The sequence below is a fragment of the Ammodytes marinus genome (assembly GCF_949987685.1).
Source record: "Ammodytes marinus genome assembly, chromosome: 18".
Lineage (NCBI taxonomy): Eukaryota > Metazoa > Chordata > Actinopteri > Uranoscopiformes > Ammodytidae > Ammodytes > Ammodytes marinus.
Genome location: NC_137222.1, coordinates 7,901,106 through 7,921,576, shown reverse-complemented (window position 1 = coordinate 7,921,576; position 20,471 = coordinate 7,901,106). Strand labels below are relative to the sequence as shown.

General features: G+C 42.5%; 1 protein-coding gene across 1 annotated transcript in view; it reads left to right on the top strand.

Annotated features, from left to right (window-relative positions):
• The first annotated feature begins 513 nt into the window (after positions 1–513).
• Positions 514–20,471, top strand: part of csgalnact1a (chondroitin sulfate N-acetylgalactosaminyltransferase 1a) — a 32,124-nt gene continuing 12,166 nt past the window's right edge. Inside the window, exons 1-4 of the mRNA XM_080046159.1 lie at positions 514–623; positions 13,023–14,469; positions 17,321–17,537; positions 19,590–19,691. Of these exons, the coding sequence (XP_079902285.1) occupies positions 13,623–14,469; positions 17,321–17,537; positions 19,590–19,691 (1,166 nt within the window). The 5' untranslated portion in view covers positions 514–623; positions 13,023–13,622. The remainder of the gene's footprint in view (positions 624–13,022; positions 14,470–17,320; positions 17,538–19,589; positions 19,692–20,471) is intronic.

The window sequence follows — 20,471 nt, the reverse complement described above, 5'->3', positions numbered from 1 at the left end:
TTTAATTAATTCATTATGCCAAATTAGAACATTACTAAAAATTGATTGTTTATAACCTTTCAAAGTAGTTTTTAATCTAAGATTATTCACAAATTGATATTTTGTTTGCTAAATATATGCCTATATATAGCAAAATGTATAAGCAACTTATTGTCATCACATATTTTCACATCCCATATCAGAACATAGCTGATCCCTGTGTCTATTAAAATAAAGTAACACACTTATCCATCTTGTGCGATTTTATAATAGGCTACGTTTAGTCCATGAACTTAACAGTTGTTTTAACATAATAGAAGATTGCAGATAAAGAAAGCAAACATTTTGATGTTACATTGTTGGCACAATATTACAATGCTGCAGTTCCAAAAAGAAGCAATATTTTTCGGGGGCTTTTCATAATTCCCTTCAGCATTATTTTGAAGGCAGCTGCCGCTCATGTTCCGGTGTGATTCTATAGTCTCACCGCTAGCTTGCACGCTGTTCGGCGATACAAACGCTCACAACTCGCCCCTTCACTCCGCCAAGTGCCGGCTGTGGACCAGTGTGAAGGCTGCAGGACGGGACCACGGCACAAAAGCTCCTGTCAGGATGGACTGAAGCAGACACCGCAGGAACTAGAGGTAAGTTTACCGTTTGAGAGAGTAGATGTAACCTGCCGATATGTAAAATAATAGAATCACACAATCTTTAAGCTATTGGTGCGCCTGTGGTGAGTTTATGGTGATCAATATTACCCTGCTCAGTGTTAACTTTTGAGATTGAAGTATTTTTTGCCTTTTAGGCTACTTTCAAAGGACAATTGTATGGGCTATATGTTTCTTTAAAAACATGTTGTTAACTGTAATCAAATGAGTTCATTTATTTTATTCATACAGTGTGTGGATAAACACTTTTATTCATACATTCAGTAGCCTAAATACAAATGAAGCGGTCCTTTTTGAGCCTATGATTAAATACTAGCCAGGTTATCAATCTGTTAGTCATGTTTTCGGTCACTTGGAAGCCAAATCACATGGATGAATAGAAAGAAGAAAAAAATTCTATAATCATTTCTGGTGGGTAGACCAAGTTAATGAAATTACATGCACTCAGTGAAAGTGCATGGTTCTTTTCCACAGTGTTCCTCTGCATCTTACTCACACACACACTCTCTCTCTCTCTCTCTCCCTCTCTCACTCTCTCACACAAACACACACAAACAAACACACACACACACACACACACACACACACACACACACACACACACACACACACAAATGCATACAATACTGAGCAAGCTGGAGGTTTTATCAGGAAAAATGGTTCTAATCCTACTTAGTGCAATCACTAACAGGCACCTAGCACCCGGACACATTTGGTTTGCAAGCTGGTAGGAGTTGTTTTTCTCACATTTGAAGAATGAAACCGGAGATTATGTGGGAGTGGAGGTTGTTTAGCAAACACAGAAGAGAAAGACTTTTGCAGAGTGTGCATAATATGTATACTTTACGCTCAAGGTAAATAACTGTATCCGCCTGTACTCTTTGTGTGAGTGATTAACTGCCAACATTGATGTGATACTTGATGACACATATGCGCTTCCTGTGCCTGGAAGATAGAGTTGCCCCCTTTTAGATGGCCAATACGTATTAGTATTTGTGTGTGTGTGTGTGTGTGTGTGTGTGTGTGTGTGTGTGTGTGTGTGTGTGTGTGTGTGTGTGTGTGTGTGTGTTGGTATTCTCATGTTTCACAGATCAGATGGCATGGCAGGACCTAGCAGGACTATTTCGCCAGCAACATTTTAACAGCGCTGATGTAACTTCCCTGCAGCGTATTGACAACCTCCCATGATATTACAGTTGCCTCGGCTCGTCTAGATGATGCCGGTTCATTGACACCCATTCAATTAAAGGGAGGGCACTTTTGCTTTTCCATCATGGCACTGAAGGGTAATTCTGCCTCCAGTCCAGTGTGACTGGCAGTTCAACTCACTTAAAGCTGGTTGCAATGCATTGTCAACAGCAGAGGGTGGAGCTGGACAAGTCACATTTATTGCTGTAGTGTAAACAATATGAAGACCTGTTTTGTCATTAGCTAACAGCAACAACAAGAAACGCAAAAAAAGAAAAACACAGGCAGCTTGTACACCGTTGCGTGTGGAGAGGGTACAGTTGAGAAATGCTCTGGTGTAGTAATGTCTGTGTGTGGTGGTTTATTGTCCAAGGAGAAGAGGGAAGTATTCAGCTCCCTCTCTGACTGATTTTTGCACTTGTTAAACACCTCGCCGAACTTCTGTGCCAATAATTTCCGTAGGTGAGGTTCAGTGGCTCTGTTGACACACTTGCAAAAGTGGTGGTGTGCAATGACGATGGTGTGCTGCAGCAGGTGAAAGGCTGTGATTACCAGAATGGACTAATTTGATTTATGTCTTTTGTGTCTCTTTTTCCATCTGCATTGTTAGGCATTCCTTTTTTCCCACTTGTAAGAATCACTATTAGCAACTGTGGTGCATGTGACAGACAGGGGAAGATTAATTTATATTGCCCCATAATTACGCGGAGATGAGCTGTGCACGATCAGAATTGGTTTTATGGTTTTTCATTGTGTTTTTTACTGAATGAGGGAGCGCCCCTAGCCTGGAAATCCTGACCCTGATATCTTGAACGATAGAGGGTCTGGCGACGATCAATAGTAATTTCCAACTCTAGGGGCGGCTCCTACTCGTGCATTTCAAATGCCACTGCACGCAGTTGGATAGCACTACAACCAATCAGAGCGATGCACAAGTGACGTAAGCCCCGAAACGTTTGCCGTTGTCGGTCGGCAAAACAGAACATTCCACTTACTTGCTAGTGAAAGCTATGAGTCCCGTCTTCCAATTCGTTAAGGGTCGAGGCCAAAGCAGTCTCAAACTCACACAACATATCCGCAGCCATCTTTGATGTTTACTATCACAGCTTCGACGTCGCATGCACGTCACTGTCGTCATCCGGTTACGTCCTCCCCAGAGCACCATATAAAGGGCTCTGGCGCGCCCATATTAGATAGAACCAATTGAAACGTTATACCAGATTTCTGGTAGTCTTGATAAGCTTCAACGGAGCGTCTCCAGACCAACACGCGCAGCAAATTTAATTTGCCAGCGCCTAGTGGCAGGTCTGGGAATGCCAGGCTAGGAGCGCCCCACTTATTTCCACTGGTTCAGCGCAGACATACTGTGCATAGCATATTGTAGAATTGGGTGGTGGCTGTTATTGTATCACCGGTCTACGGAAGAGATCTTTTTAATTAGTTTTTTTTCAGGCACTAAAATCAATGTTTGCGTTCCCCGCTGTTCATTTTGGATATAAATCAGAGACACTTGTTTATGATGGGCGGCCTGGCATATATTCTTTTGTCTTTAAATATCATCAATTATTTAATAGGGATCGCTTTAATGTTGGTTATAATGAACCAAGGTATATGGACCAGGCTAAACATTAGTGAGTCATGAGTTCAAATCAATCAATCAATCAATCAGTCAATCAATCAATTAATCAATCAATCAACCAGTCAGTCAGTCAGTCAGTCAGTCAGTCAGTCAGTCAGTCAGTCAGTCAGTCAGTCAGTCAGTCAGTCAGTCAGTCAGTGTGTCTGTGTGTCTATCTATCTATCCATCTTTCATTTATCTACATTCTCTGATGGTGCATTGACCCATTTTCCCCATGGGGCCCATTAAAATTTCATCTGATACAGTCTAACCTAACCGTGAAGAAATGGGACACTTTGAGGACCAGCGGAGAGAAAGTGAGGGAGGGCGAAGGAGGAGGAGGGTGGTGTGGTTGGTGGTGGTGGTGGTGTGTGTGTGTGTGTAGGTGTGTGTGTGTGTGTGTGTGCGCGCGTGTGTGTGTGTGTGTGTGGAGGGGGTGGATGTTAACACGGGCCGCTTGTAGTGAAGTAGAGGGGACGGTAATGTGGGTTGTTTCTTAAAGGGCCTTCCAGATGGCACGTCGACAGGAAGGTTCCGGGGGAAAACCGGCCCCTAATGAATGGGAGGCAGAATCACCTGAGGGGACGAGAGACATCAAAGAAACCTTTCTCCGCTCCGCTCTGCTCGCCTTCCCTTCTCTCTCCCTCCCACATGCTCACTACTGACTTCTTCTTCATTTTATCTCCTCACACCGTGCACTATCTGATCTATACATCTTAATAGTTCCCTCAAGTCATCCGTGGGCATGTTAGTTGGCACTCAGTTTTTAAATGTATCTTAATTAATCTCCTCATCTTGCGCTTCCTTTTCCTGTCGTCTTGTCTCCTCATTTCCCTCCCACCCACCCACCCCCTGGAAGACATTCCTCATTTTAACAGTGAGATAGCTGGAGGGCAGGTTGAGGCAGAGCCGTCTGAGCAGAAGCCCTGACATTCGCTGAGGCCAACATGCTCATGAACGCATTAACATCCTTGACCTGTAGCAATCACACAGCCCCCCAGAGGCTATTGGAGGACAGGATATAGACGATATAGACATAGACACACACACACACACACACGCACAGACACACACACACACACACACACACACACACACACACACACACACACACACACACACACACACACACACACACACAAATACTCTCACACGTACCCTAACCTGCACCTCAAAACCAAGTCTTAACCCTCAAACAGGCATTTGAAGAAGTGAGGACCAGGCGAAATGTCCTCACTTTTCCAAAAAATCTCCTGATTTGGATGGTTACACAGGCAGACAGACAGACAGCATGGAGCAGAGTTGAAAGATGCCTGCACAAGTACATGCACATACGCAGACATACACACAGACAGACAGACAGACAGACAGGAGAAGAGTTCAAATATGCTGTGGTTTTATCGGGTTGTTTAATGATCGCATGGGAGTGGATGCGAGAGGGTATAGGGAGGAGGGGCCGCTGTTTAAAAGATTAATGCAGCCATGCTCGCTCATGTGAACATGTGTGCGTGTAATGTGTGCTCTCTGGATGAGTATTGGATGAGAAAGGAGGAGTTTTTAAGAGCATATTTCAACAGGGGATTTGCATGTGCCAGCCCAATAAAGTATACTTTACATAACGGCTAATTATTTTTTGAAGACCACAGCGGTTAAGAATAAATGGCCGTACAATATGAAAACCTATTGCTCTCTTATTCATTTTGAGTGTGCATACACTTTTGTCAGCGTTACCCTATTGTGAAGTATTGTGCAAGCTGTTCAACTATTATCATTTTACACAAGACCAGCTCACTCATCGCCGTTGAGAGCCTCTCAGCCAGTGGAAACACTAATGTCTCCCAGTGGCTCTTGAGGAGCTTTGTTAAGTCTATGATGATGTCACCAAGTGTTATCTTAGCTTGGGTGTTAAAACAACATGAAAAGCTTGTGTTGCAGTCAGTCAGAGATGGTCTAACTAAGAAACGCTATTGGTTGAGTGTTTTTCTTTTAGAATTAGCCCCATTCATACAGTAGTAGGTGATGCAAAGGGTTAACGAGATCGCTGCCATAAATACTAACTGTGTTAATATTGATTTATAGTCCAGCATCAAGTTTCCCCCACTGGCAGGCAGCACCACAGCAACACCAGACAGACGTAGGCTACATAACATTAGGCCGTATCATGCTTTATTTGATCATATTCCCAAAAGCAATTCGATCGACATTGAGAAGTTCACCTCAGTTCATCACTGAATATACACACCACACTGTAGTTGCTTTGTTTGCCATGAACGCAAGTTAAAGATGGTTTTCAACTGAGATGAATGGCACTGAAAAAGAAAAAATAACTGAGCCTTTTTTTAAGAACTTGTATCATGTTGTATATATGGACTATTTTCTTATACTCGTTGTAGGCCAGATGTGTATAGTTTATTTTTTTTAAGAAAGCACCGGTGTAGCGATATACCCTGAATGCACAACTATAAATCCTGATTTAGCTCCAGTTGTGCGGATTTGAAGAAGATTCCTATTTTAATATATATCTCTCTCAAGTGCAACTCTCAATCAATTGGAGTACCCCCTTTTAAACTGATTAACTTTGCATTGATGATGTAGTGCTGAAACGTAATGCAGATTGGATGTTATGATGGATTACAGCACTCAGGCAAGTTTTTCAAAAGGCTGCTAATAGATTCTCACTCTGTGCAGAAACGGAAAACCATAGAGAGAAACATTTATCGAAGATCAAAAACTCAAGTGCATGAATTTTAAAATAGTCGGCAAAAAAAAACGCAAAGTGCAGAATTTGCGGGTAGGAAGCTGAAACATGCAAACAGGCCGATCCTTTGGAATAGATAAACAGTATCTTCTCTTTGATATTTGGTCTTGTGGTCAGTTTTTTTCTCTCGCTCACTATCTGCCACTGTAAGAGCCAATCAGGGGTCTGGTATAAGTAGGAACCAATCTGTGGTTCCGCAGTTTGCTACCCGGAAGACAAACGGTTTTTGACCATACACACAGTCACGTAGCACGCCATACAACTTGGCTGCAGCAAGGGAAATGTTTTGTAATCACTGCTAAGTAGAATAAACCGAACGGATGGTTTTAATTGCAAATACGACTCTGACTCTCATTCAAAACAACCGAGGAAATATGCGTCCAGAAGGTATTCTGTGGTACAGCATCTGGGGGCTTAAAGCTTAGGCTTGGCCTCTACAGCCACCCTCTCGATATATGCATGTGCAAAGAGTATCTGCCTTTGAAAAGTGCTCGTGCCGTACGGCCTCAGGGCATGCATTATTCTTTAAGAGTGGCTGCTTGGGCTCAAATGGTTTAAATATACCAGCAATAGGCCAAAGACAATCGTCTCTTTTCAATCCTACGGCGTCGGCGAGGGCAGAGATGCTACATTTGTCATGATGAGTGGGTCAGGAGGTGGCTTCACAAATGCATCCGACATTTAAAGGTTAACCTGCGTGGGCTGTAGTACAGAGAGGAGTACACACACACACACACGCACACACACACACACACACACACACACACACACACACACACACACACACGCACACACACACACACACACACAAACACACACACGCGCACACACACACACACACACACACAGATAACCTGTCACCTTTGTGTGATTTCTGCTGTACCAGTGTGACCGAACAAAATCATTCTTTTAAGTTTTTTAAAAAACTCTTTCTGACACCCTTTTTTTCTTTCTTCCGCAAAGATCAACATGGCAATTTTAGCATGTGTCAAGAGGGTGACTTTAATATTTTCGCTCCACGTATCCATATATTATCAGGCACAAATTGAAGACGCACAAACAAACCCACACACGCACACACACACACACACACACAAATGTTCCGTGGGCAGGAAGCAGCAGCAGGAGGAGAGGAAGTGATTTTGGAGGTTGAACCAGATGCTGAGCTCCACTTTTGAAACATCTCCGGCCGCCAAATACTAAATCAACCTCTTTCTTTCTGCTCTCTTTTTCTCATGACAGCCTTATCATTTATATAATCTCTCTATATCTCTCTCCCTCTCTCTCTCTCTCTCCATCTGACCCTCCCCAACTATCGGCCAAATGTATCCGTTTTTTTTTTCCAGCAGAGAAAATGAAATATGGGGTAAAACGCATTTATCAGTTTTGTCATTCTCAGCAAGTGGAGGGAAATGTATATCCTCCTCTGCCGTGTTTCTCTGTTGGTAAACAAGTCTGACAGTCTTTATGTTGCGTGGAGATTTATTAGGTCCCTTATGTAAAGAGGATTTCGGGGGAAAATGCAGCTCCATTAAATCTTTAGGTGTAGGGGCTTTGCAACTGTGGCATGAACTGTTATCACAGCTCCACACAGACACAACACAGGAACTTTTGGATTGTATGCCAGGTTCACTCTGAGGTTTTGTTTGTGTTGAAATGGTGTACTACTGAGAATTTCAACCGTAACATAGTGATAATATAAAAAGAAAAAAAATTATAAAAAGAGGAAGATGAGCGTGATATTTCATAACACTTCCTTGGTTTTTTGGTTGACTCATGAAAACAAAGTTTTTTGAAGAATTTTTGGGATAATCTTCACAAGACAGAAAAAAACAACGTGATGCCAAAGTTTCCATGCATGGCTAAGAAAAACACTCAACACTAATGAAACAATATTACAATCAAAACTGTTTTGTTTAGTAGAAATACATAATATGTATACATCAATTTCTGAATAATTTCTAATACAATGACATTTTGTTTTGTTTGAGTTTTACACATAGTGTAAAGGAAATGTAGGCCTATAGGGGAGAGTGGCCTAAGTTGTGCAACTTTTCACTCAAAGTGACTTTAAAGTAAGGCCTTGACAATAAAGTCTCCAACTCAAATATGTACATATATTTCAGGGTGTTGTGCATCCCTGGCAATAAAAACTTTGGATCTGGAATAAACTGTTGAAGAAATATAGCTTTCGGAAAAAAAGTTGTCTTGATGCACAACTTGCCCCCGGTGTGGTGTAAGTTGTGCGGTTGGAGAGAATACCATGGGGTGAATTGTGCCATTGCTATATATCTCATAAACTGTAATGCAAGACAAATCCATTAGACAATTACTTATTTAAGGTTTATTTAAAGTAAATAGTTGACAAAGATTGAAGGACAATTTTCTTAAACAAGGCCTAGCAGATCTAATGGTTTTACCTGCAAAGCTCACAATGACAAAGTCACCATCATCATCTTTCTGGCCATCTGAACTCTCATCAGTGGTGTCGTTAAGTGGAATTGAGATGTCACTCTCTTCTGAGCTACTGTAGACAATCACTTTCTTTTGGTGACCAGCGTATACAGCCATGCCACTGGCACAACTCAATGTACTTTGCACTAGTTGATCCGTGCTTGTGGAACCAACTGCCACCTGACAAATGTGATTCCCCTACATTTCTGCCTTTAAATCAAGGCTCAAAACCCATATGTACACCCTGGTGTTTCCTCCCCATTAACTATCTTACCTCTGCACTACTATCTGTGTTTATGTGGATGTATGGGGTTTACGTCTTTTATTTTGGTTATTGTTATTTTACCTTCATTGTTTACCTACTGAATGCACTATGTACAGCACTTTGGACAGTGCAAACTGTCATAAATGTGCTTTTATAAATACATTTTACTTACTTACTTACTTATAACTCACCCAGGCCCTTTGGCACAAATCACCCCATCCCCAGAATTTTGGATAATAAGCATGATGCAGCAGTTTAGGGCTGACATCGTGCTAACTGTATAGACTCAAAATGTAGCATACCAAAGCACTAAAACATGTGTCAAATATTTTCAAACTTGTCTATAATTGTTCAGACAAAATAATCAAAAAACCTTGATCATGGAAATTTTACTTTGAAAGGCAAAACACAGTTTTTTGATCTTAAATGTGCTTATATCTTATTCCTTGTGTCTCCCTTCTTTACAGGAGTCAAATGGATGGCTCTTCTTAAATATGTGGTCACATTTCCAATTTCTTCCACGGTTTTCTAGAAACAAGGGGTGGAACAACTTCCAAAATGCACAACTTAGGCCACTCTCCCCTATGTATCATGTGTTCTTTCACTATACTTTAAACATAAGCCTAATATGGGCATAAGTGCTGTAACACAAAGCAGGAAATCGCAGAAGCCTGTTTAGACATCCCAGCAGCAATGAAATCAAACGTGATCATTTAGCTGCCAGTGTTCCTGTGTTGCAGCCTTGCCCATCCCCATGGGGAGTCAAATAACCATGACTGAATCAACCCATTCATTCCCGGTCAGACTCAGGGGTTTGACTGTGAGTTGGCTCATAAATCTCAGCCACAACCGGCCTCCCTTCTTCTGATGAATCTTTCTCTTGTATCATGTCTACAGGGACTGAATGCTTTGTCACAGAGCATCTGTATTTCTGCTGTGTTTGTGAGACATTTGAAGATTGTTTCTAAAAGAGAGACAGACGTGTCAATGGGAAAATACAGTACTGGCTCTTATAGATATGCAGTGTTGTATTTTCAATAATATCCTGTATAATGTAAGCATAGGCCTACTATATTTTGTATTAGAGCTAAAACTATTTGAAAAATGTGTCGATACATACTAAAATAATCGAAAGCAACAATTAATTCAAATAGTTAATTAGTTTAATATTCTTATTCGCTTTCCATACCCCTAATATGAAGCTACAACTAGCAGTCAGTTAAATTAGCATAAGGCTAGAAACAAGGGGAAAACAACTAGCTTTTTTATTTTTCTACTTTCAAAATGATCAACAGATTAATTGATACAATAAATAAATTATTATTAATTGATTTTCCTATTTTATATCATTTTACTTGAGTAGTCCTATATATTCAGACAGAAATGCTTTGGGGTAAAAATGTGTTAAAATACTCAGGCCTAGTTGTTTTAATAGTGATATTGTGTGAAGACAAGACATGTTGCTCTGCTCCTCCTAACTGAGGCATGCTGTAGCTTAAGTTCCAAAGTGGGGAATTTGTTTACCCTTCATAATGTCAAGAACTTAGTGTGAATGGTTTGTGGTCACTTTTACACAGGCATTATAGCCAAACCAGAAAGTCTAAGTCATCAAGGGAAAAGTGATGTTGTAATTATTGTTACGGGTTCCCAGCTTGTGGTCACATGGATACCAGAATAATAAGAGGAAATGAGAGCCACTGCCACGACCACACCATTAATGTCTTGCCATATTGTCAGGATTTATGAAGTCGTATAATGATGACATCATGAGGATTTGACTGTAATTGAAAAGATGATACTCCCATCAAAGCAGCCATGTCTCCCTCTCCAGCTCTCACTCACCCACTTTTCCCAGAGCCCCCTCTCCAGAAAAAAGAAAAAAAAAAACGTTTTTCACAGTCAGCAGTGGAGGTCCTGCTGGAGAGACGCCCATGTCTCTCCCGGATCGGCCTGTAAAAGCACAGTCCAGTATTCACTCCAGCCATATACTAATCCTTTCATTAGGCTCGGCTTCAGGCTGCCCAGTCAAAGAGCTGACTGTGTGGTTGAGTCTGGAGAGACCGAGACTGATACACAGAGATACATTTACAGATACATACTGTAACTCAAACACTGAAACACCTTCCCACAAAATCATATATAAATAAATACATTCACACATCTAAATAGACTTCGATCTTACTCACTTTCTCCTGGCGTTGAATGTTAGACAGCATGTACTGATAGCAATTCAACCACAGACTGAGTTTTTCCATCTTGGATTGTTTCATTTGAAGGGTTTTTAAACGCCTGAAGAAATAAATGTAATTCACAAAAAAATCAACAACACGAAAACATAAATCCGTTTGTTACAAATAGTCTTTCCTTGAAGATGATCGACCATTTATGAATGTATGTTTATTTTCATTCTTGCAGAGAAATGACCGCTGTAGATTAATTAAGAGCTCATTCGTCTTTACACGAAATGTAGAGCAAGAGACATGAGGCGGATAGCTTAGTTTAGCACCAGGGCTTAGCAGCTATTATGGCGCTTTCCAAAGGCAAAAAAAACCAAGTTAAACTTTAAATATTTTATTTGATAATTAGAACGCTTTAAGGGTGTTTGTGGGGGGGTTCTTAAGACAGCCTTGCTAGCTGTTGATTGACATCTGTTAACAGTATTTATGCTAAGCTATGCTAACACGCAAGGCTGTAGGCTTTTATTTAAAGCAATAATTTGACATTTTAAGAAAAATACACTGATCCATTAAGAAACTTGAAACTAACATCAGGCACTTAGTTGAGCATAAGACATGGAAATATTGGGGAAACTAGCCTGGCCCTTTTCGAATGTAACAAAATCCACTTACCAGCACGTCTAAATGTTTCGTGTGCATGACGGTTTCTTGGTCAGGCATGGTGACAAGAGTCTACACCAGTTGCCAGGCAACTTGAAAGCGGCATCAAGTCTTCCAGGAAGTGTCTGCGTCCAGGCATGGAATTCTCCGACACATCACCCCTCGTTAAAAAACACAACTTGTTGTTTTTTTAACACTTCGGTTTCGGTACAGTTTAGGGCGTCTAGCTGTTTCCGCTTTGCTTCACGTCTTTATGCCAAGCTAATCGAATCATGAATAGTGACCCTGCTTTTTCTTGGCACATTTTTGAAGGGTCCCAACCCAGGGATGGGAGACACTGATCTAGCCTATATGGCTAATTATTACGTCTAATTGCCTTTTCATATTACAATTCAATTAATCCTTTTTCTATGCCCAGGTATCTGTGCAGGGTTGTTGGTGGGGCTAGATTGTATAAAAACCTGAAGTGGGTGACAGGCGAGCTGCAACAAGACAGTTCTCCAGCTTTTTACTGGCCCATTCACTTTCACAATAACACCTGCATTCACATTTCGAGTTGCCAAATTAATCTAACTTGCATAACTTTAGACTGTGGGAAGAAACTGGAGCACCCAGAGGTTTGAACCCTGGTCTTAAAATAGAAAACTTTATTAGGAAATGCTCCCTTTGTATCAGTTATTTAAATACAACATTAGAAAAATAACTCCATGATGAATGTAATGGTTTTAAATAGGCACGGATAGAATCCGGTTCGCTGGAAAAAGATACTGTATCTCAAGAATCTCAGTGGTTAAATAAAGCCTGAATAAATAAATAAACGGGGAGCAGTTTTGGGGTATGACACTACAGTTACCCTGTGTATACATAATGCAGGTATAGAAAGATAGATAGAGGCTATATGTCCAAGTTTCTTCCCTCTGTATCCACCAAACACGTACTCACAAAGACACACATACATCATAGTTTTTTACACTTTTAAGCACACACCCGTTGCCTGCCCGTCTGCCTCATATTCTCACACATCAGTGACAACATTGTTTTCCAGGAGCTGCAGTCCTGAAGGAATGCTTAGTTTGGCGAAGGCAGTTAAAACCACTTCACCCTCCTAAGCTAACATGTCCAAGTGGCCCTGGCATGTTTCTGACACAAGTAATGTTGATGTGATACAGTCTGTGGACGTCAAGATGTAAAAGATGTCTGTCCCTCTTAATGACAAACCTCTCTGTCCCTCTCATTTCTGTTTTTCTCTATCCAGGAAAAATCAAAATGAAGAAACCGCCGCTGACCAGTGAGGGTTTTTCTTTCACATGACAAGTAGCATTTTTGCCCTGTGCATCACCTTGCTACATCCGGGCTGATGTGGCCGAATATTCACCCATTCCAAGACAATCCTCCAGAGACACTTTTCCCATGCTTGGTGACAGCCAGACAGACAGGAAGAGGACATTAAAGACTGACTGAGAGAGTTGGAGCGCATGCGAACAGATGAGTCACATATGAGTGATGGATGATGTAACAAAGTCTGGGTCAGCAGAGTCTTTCAGGCAGTAGACTATGGAGCTCATTCGACACACGGAAAGGGAGAAAGTGTTTTTGACCCCTCATTCACTTTGCCAATGACAAAACATGTTACAATCTCAGGCAGCGGGGAGGCAATGACCTAATTCAGTTTCAGTGACCTCACACTGATAACAAGCCGGCCCTCCTCTCACTGCACTGGGTGATGGAACACAATCACAAATGGACTCTTATCATCGTGGCTGGAGTGTGTGAGGTTACATGATCATTTTCTGTGTGTGTGTGTTTGTGGATTGTGTGGATGGGAATCTAGCCCCAGAGGAGCAAGTTTTTTTTAATGCTACATGCGGTGATGCTGCGGCGTGGCCTGCTAGCTCGGGTCTCCCGCGTCGGAGGCGTGCTGGTGCTCATCTGCTGCTCCCTGTCGCTCCTCTATGTGATGACCTGCAGTCCGCCGCACATCGATGACCCCCCGCTGAGCCACGCCCTGCCCCGCGCCTCACCCAACCACCCCAGCCTGGGGGGCACGGGGCCGGGCATGATGGGAGCTGGAGCAGGAGGAGGAGGAGCCAGAGCTGGGGCTCCACAAAGGGACGGGCTCCCTGGTGGTGGTGGTGGTGGTGGTCAGTCTTACCAGGCGCTGCTCCAAGAGCGCGAGGAGCAGCACCGCCTCCACATCTCCTCCTTGAAGCAGCAGATAGCCCAGCTGAAGGAGGCTTTGCAGGAGCGAAGCCAGCAGCTGAAAGGAGTGCAGGAGAGCCTGAAGAGAGCCGTAGCAGGGGGCCCAGCGGAGGCACAGGAGCCCGGGGCTGGAACCAAGGGAGGTGGTGGTGGTGGACTCGGGGAGGCCCAGGGAGCCAGGAGCCAGCAGGCAGACCTCCAGGAGTTTCTGAGGAGCCAGCTGTCCAAGGCGGAGGTGGCGGCAGGGATCAGGTTGGCCAGCGAGTATGCCCTGGTGCCCTTCGAGAGCTTTACGCTGCAGAGGGTCTACCAGCTGGAGATGGGGCTGACGCGTCACCCCGAGGAGAAGCCTGTGAGGAAGGACAAGAGAGACGAGCTGGGGGAAGTGCTGGAGATGGCCCTGCACAGCCTCAACTCACCCCAGTCCTCCCAGCAAGATGGCAGGGGTGTAGTGGTCAAGAGTCAAACCAGCAAAGTGTACTCGCCGTCCGATTTCATTGAAGGTGAGAGCGCGTCAATTGTCGAACCCCTTTCTCCTAGAAATGAGTTTGGTTGCAAGATTGATGATATTTTCAGGAAGTATCTTATGTAAGTAGTGGTCTGGTTTTACTTCAGACAAAAATGACCAGTACCCTTGAGAATGAAGCACAACATGTTTACCAGGATTTACAATTCACCAGGATCTTTCCCTAGCCTTAAAGTGCTTGGTTGAACCATCACAAGATGCTTTAGCCAATCAGAGTACATGTTTGGAAAAACACAGCTGTTTATATAGGCCTATATACAGTTTGCAGTAGCTCTGAAATGTGAAAATGTTTTGTTTTTTATACATGTGTATCCTTGAAACAGGGCTGCACTTTTTTCTTCAACCCTTTGTTACTTGTTGTTATCTTTTTCTTCTTTTATTTTAGTCCCTTGAAGGTCAGAAACATGTGAGTGAGTGTGTTTGTTTACACATTCAGTGCAGCCAGGATATCCTTTTAGTTCTGCTCAGCCTTGATCAAAACCTCAGGAAAAGAACACAGCTGCTCTTTTTCACAGTGGAGCATCTTTTCAAACACTGTGTGTGTGTGTGTGTGTGTGTGTGTGTGTGTGTGTGTGTGTGTGTGTGTGTGTGTGTGTGTGTGTGTGTGTGTGTGTGTGTGTGTGTGTGTGTGTGTGTGTGTGTGTGTGTCTGTGTGTGTGTGTGTGTGTGTGTGTGTGTGTGTGTCTTTGTGTTTGTATATCAGCTGTGCGCTATCTGCTCTTTGAAGGTCACCACCTTCAGGGTGTGAGTGAGTGGGTTGGAGGTTTTTTTAAAGTGAGTAATGGGGGCACCTGGCCTGGAGGAAATAAGCCATAGGTCACTATTTGGAGCCTCTTGCATGTTTATGAGCTTCTGTGTGGTCCAGTTTAGTCCATGCGCCAGTTTGTGCAACTTGTGATTTATTTTTATTTATTTTTTTAAGATATTTTTTGGGCATTTTTATGCTTTATTGAAAGTGAGTAGAGACAGAGGTGAAATGGGGCAGAGAGGGGAGTGACATGCAGAGAACGACCGCGGGCGGGTATTGAATCCGGTTCTGCTGCTGGGCCCGGCCCGGGAGGGGGGGACGCCCTACCAACTGAGCTAAGGGCGCCCCCCAAGTCATTTTTAATAGATGTGCATACATCTGTGTGTGTGTTATCACATAAGCAGCCCCTACAAATCCTCAACAAGACAGCAGGACAGTGCAGCTTGCTTTTAATGAAACAGCGACTCTCTACTGCTCATATTTGTTGCACTTAATGCTCCCTAATGGACATCGATTTTAAGCAAATCATGAACAAGCAATGGATTTTATGCAGCTAGCCAGACGAGGGAAAGGCAGTCAGGAAGCATCTTCTGGGAGCTTTCAGGGCTTCATTTGCAAGCTAGTGGGCTGAAACTGCACACAAACAGTGGAGGTATGCAAAATGAACTTGCCAACCGCGGAGGTCTGTCTTTAGTAAACGGACAGAAAAGTGCACTTAGACAGAGAAGGACTGAGACAGGAAGTGGAGGCATTTAGTCTAAACTTCTCTGCATATTATTTACAAAATGAAAGCTTATCATTTTCCTCTGGGAAACGAGGCCTCCCATCACAGGAAGTTGGCCGACTTGACGGGAAGACCTTAATTTGTAGCTGCTATTAGACTGCAAATGTAATTCTGCAGACATCTCTCTCTCTCTCTCTCTGTTCCTCATTTCCAGACTTGGTTTTGACTTTGTCCTTTGTTTCACTCCTTCTGTCTGTCTGCTCTTCTACTTGGAGAATCTCTTTGAAGACCAGGCATCTCTCTCCAGACATGATGTGTTCTTCTCTTCCTCTTTCACCCCGCTCTCACTTCTCACAGTGTCTGTTTTCAATTTCTCCTCCTGCCCCCGTCGAACCGAAGTAGGCCTGTTTGCAAGTAATAATCCCCGTAATAGCCGATTAATTGGCAAACAACTTCTCTCTGGAGGAAAACGATGACGTAAGGCGGGCATCAAGAAAATTGGTATGAATGACAAGTACAGCCCCTCCTTCAACTTGTGTGTGTGTGTGTGTGTGTGTGTGTGTGTGTGTGTGTGTGTTTGTGTTTGTGCGTGTGTGCGTGCATGTGTTAGATGCTTTGTGCAGTTGTGAGTCCTGCTGAGTGCATGGACAGTGTCTCTCTTAGCCTCATCTGCCCTCTGTCTTTCGCCGCAGATAAACAAAGAAATAAAGACGAAGCTGATGCCAAAAATGATATTCCCTTAAGAAAATGTTTGTTTTATTTAAAGATAATTTGTTGTTTATAACCAAGAGGGAAACACATGATCCTTGGCATACAAAGACATATCAAGGGATTTGAACTAAACGCTGAGAAAACAAGAAAACAAAATCACTGCAACAAAGAAAGGCACAGAGGAACTACAAGTATAGACATTAAATCTTCCATTAAAATTCACACTCGAAATGTGTTACTGTGTTCATTCTGTATTCACATATCTGATATAAGTCAATGTTAAATGCATTGTATTATTTCCCACAAAGTTCACTTCAGAGTAGTTGCTTATTTACAGCTACAAGATAGTTTGGCATTTTGGGGAATACACTTTGCTGTTAGATGTGAATTTTTAACGAGTGAAATTTATGACATCTTTATTTCTTTTGAATAGCATCATAAATGTTACTTTAGACCAATTTCATGTCCATACTAGAAAATCAATGTGTAAGGATAAGTTACATCAAGACCCCCCCCCCCCCAAAAAAAAACAAAAATCGCTTAGCTAAGCATAAAAAAAACTTGGAAACGTCTCAACCTCTGCTGTATGGATTGCGATAGGCTGTTTGGCATGGACATTCAAGTTTGTTTTGTCTCATCCATCAGGTATCACCCGCACAGAGAAGGACAAAGGGACGCTGTACGAGCTGACCTTCAGAGGGGAATCCACCAATGAATTCAGCCGTCTGGTCCTGTTCCGTCCCTTTGGTCCGCTCATGAAGGTGAAAAACGAGAGGGTGGACACAGCCAACGTCCCCATCAACATCATCGTCCCGCTGTCCAGGCGCACAGACAAGTTCAAACACTTCATGCACAACTTCAGGTGACACTCAGCAATCCAACCGCTGCACCATTTCTCAAATGTTTGATCTGTTTCCAGGCAGTTTAGAGGGGGATTAGAGAGGACACAATTAACATCAAAAAAAATTTTTTTTTGGCAAGAGTGGCAAGAACTGAAAAGCATATAATTAGCATTTTGAAAACAGAAAAATGCTGTGTTATCAGTTAATTAATGTAGTTGCTGGTCGGCATAGTCAGCATGTAAACAAATCTGAGGCAAATTCAAATGATTCGCTCAAGAATTTTAATGAAGACGGATCTCAGCTCAGTATTCATCAGTCACCACGCAACCAAAGGAAATGGGATTTTAATACATATTTCCTAAGCATATATCTAATAAGAATATTAGATGTACCACATTATACCCCCATATTTCTCAAGGCCAGTTTGTGTATGTGATGAAACCGTGGCAAATGTTGTGATGAAAACAAACTATGAAGGGCTGCCTAGCAGTCAAACCTCATCAGCTCACGGCAAAATGTGCTTGTTTCAGCTCCACAGTCCGTCGCGGTCAGTTGACGAAACATCCTCTTTAATGCCTGTGATTTATTGTGCTGTCGCGGCTGCTTATCACAGCTCTTTTTACATGGTAAATCCTGCTTAGTAGCAGTGTTGCAGCCCATTAAAATGCCCCCCGGGGCAGGCCAGCAGTAGTTGATATACAGCGTGGCAAGAAACTTACTTGAAAGATTTGGTGAGTTGCTGAGCAAACAGTTTACCCTCATCCATATTAAAGGTGCACTGGGATGTGTTTGTTTGTGTGTGTGTGTGTGTGTGTGTGTGTGTGTGTGTGTGTGTGTGTGTGTGTGTGTGTGTGTGTGTGTGTGTGTGTGTGTGTGTGTGTGTGTGTGTGTTTGGGTTGATACTGTTGAATAAATGGTGTTTATCAAATATTCGTTATTCACATTTAGACAGGAAAACGACTGCATTCATGTCGCACTGTGATTTCCAAGGTGCTGAATGTGGAGATAAAATGTGAATTTATACACAAGCAGGACAGTCAAAAAGAAAATAGCTATTTGCTCTTATTGCGTGATGAACAGTTTTTTTCTGATCTACTATGTTCCAATGGCAAAAAAAGTCTCAACAGATCACCGCAAGAAGAAAAAAAACATCTATTTAATTCCATTAATTTCGCCATTTAAAGGGAGCCTTCAACATAACAGCATCTGCAATGACAAAAAAATATATTATTCATGGCTACTCAGTATCTTCTACACGTATTTAATCATTTTTAAGCATGTCATGTTCATTTATTTGTGTTGTATGTCCAATCTTTTACCTGTGTGCTACTGGGGAAAAGGCATATGACAAAGTTGTGTGTGTCAGAGAGAGAGTGTGTGTGTGTGTGTTTGTGTGTGTTTGTGTGTGTGTGTGTGTGTGTGTCTTTGTGTCTCTGTGTGTGTCTGTGTCTGTGTGTGTGTTTGTGTGTGTCTCGTGGGAGAGGAATTGAATTATCTTCAGCATGTGTCTGATACATTTGACACGTCTCCATCAAAGTGCCTGCAGGCATCTCCCACCTGGTCTCTCTTTTCTCCCCCCCAGCTTTATCGTATCGTCACAATGAAGAGTGCCAGGATTAAAGCTCAAAATAAGATTTTTTAATTTTTTTTTAATGAAATTCAGAGTTTCCTTTTTTTAAATTCATTAATTGATCCTTCGGTATAAATGTCAGGAAGCAAAAAAAAAAGTACATTATATTCTGCCAGAACACAGGGAACATCTTTTTGTGCAACTTACAGCCCATAACTTTTACACTTACAACTTGCAAATTTATGGTCACATAAAACTAAAAGCATTTGAGAAGCTAACACCAGCAATTGCTTACCTTTTTTACGTCATTATTTATTTATTTATTTAAAACGTATCAATCAATTATCTGAGTTGTTGCTGGACTAATCATTTCAGCACTTTTCAAAGCAACTTTTCAAAACAAATCCTTCTTTCTTCTAAGCCAGCATTTGCTCACAGGACTCCTTTCTCGTGTGCCCCCCTATAATGTCCCCTTCCTCTTTGTGTTTGTGCGTACGTACAGGGAAGTGTGTGTGCGCCAGGACGGCCGGGTCCATCTGACAGTGGTGTATTTTGGGGCCGAGCAGATAACCGAAGTCCGCAGCATTCTGGAGAACACGTCAAGGTGAGTTGGAACTTAGATCAGATCTTTCGAATCTTAGACCAAACTGTTTATGTGATAAAATGAAGTCTGCCGCAGTCTGTCAGGTCCCTGTTGAAATACATTTTTCAACACATACTACACAAAAACCTCTCTTCTTCACATTTTTTGCAATCTGTCACAACGACACAAACTAAACAAACGCACACCACCTCCCGGTCTCGGCGTCCTGCCACAGCTAGTCGCCTGTCTGATGAATAATGTAGCAGTGCGCCACCCACGCTGTGAGGAGCCCAGAGCCATCAAAGCCAAACACAGATGAATTACAGCAGGCCGTGTGATCATCTCTGACTCATGCTAACCCTCTCAAATGGACCTCCACACACCCACACACACACCTCTGGAGATGATCGCTGATGGTGAGGCATATCCACTGTGGATTGGGCCACGGATTCCTTTTGGGGGGGTTGTCATGGTGACACTTGTCGATTTCCAAAGCCCCGAAGGTTTTTTTGTGTGGCCTTGAATCAGAAGCAGGACTATCACAGCATTTCTTTGTCTCCGCGTGCTGCTGCTGCTGTCGCTGAAGTGGAACGGTGAGGATAAGATAGAAGGCAGCGTTTAATATACTTGAAGTGAAGTGTTAAAAAAAAAAGAATAAGCAAAATCACAACCCGTGAACACAAAAACCCACAATACCCCTGTGATATTATTGATTTTCTTTTGTGTGTGTGTGGATTGGAAGGATTCTTGCAGTATTGTGAAGGTTTGTATGAGAGAAACACACTGAATGGAAAACAGTTG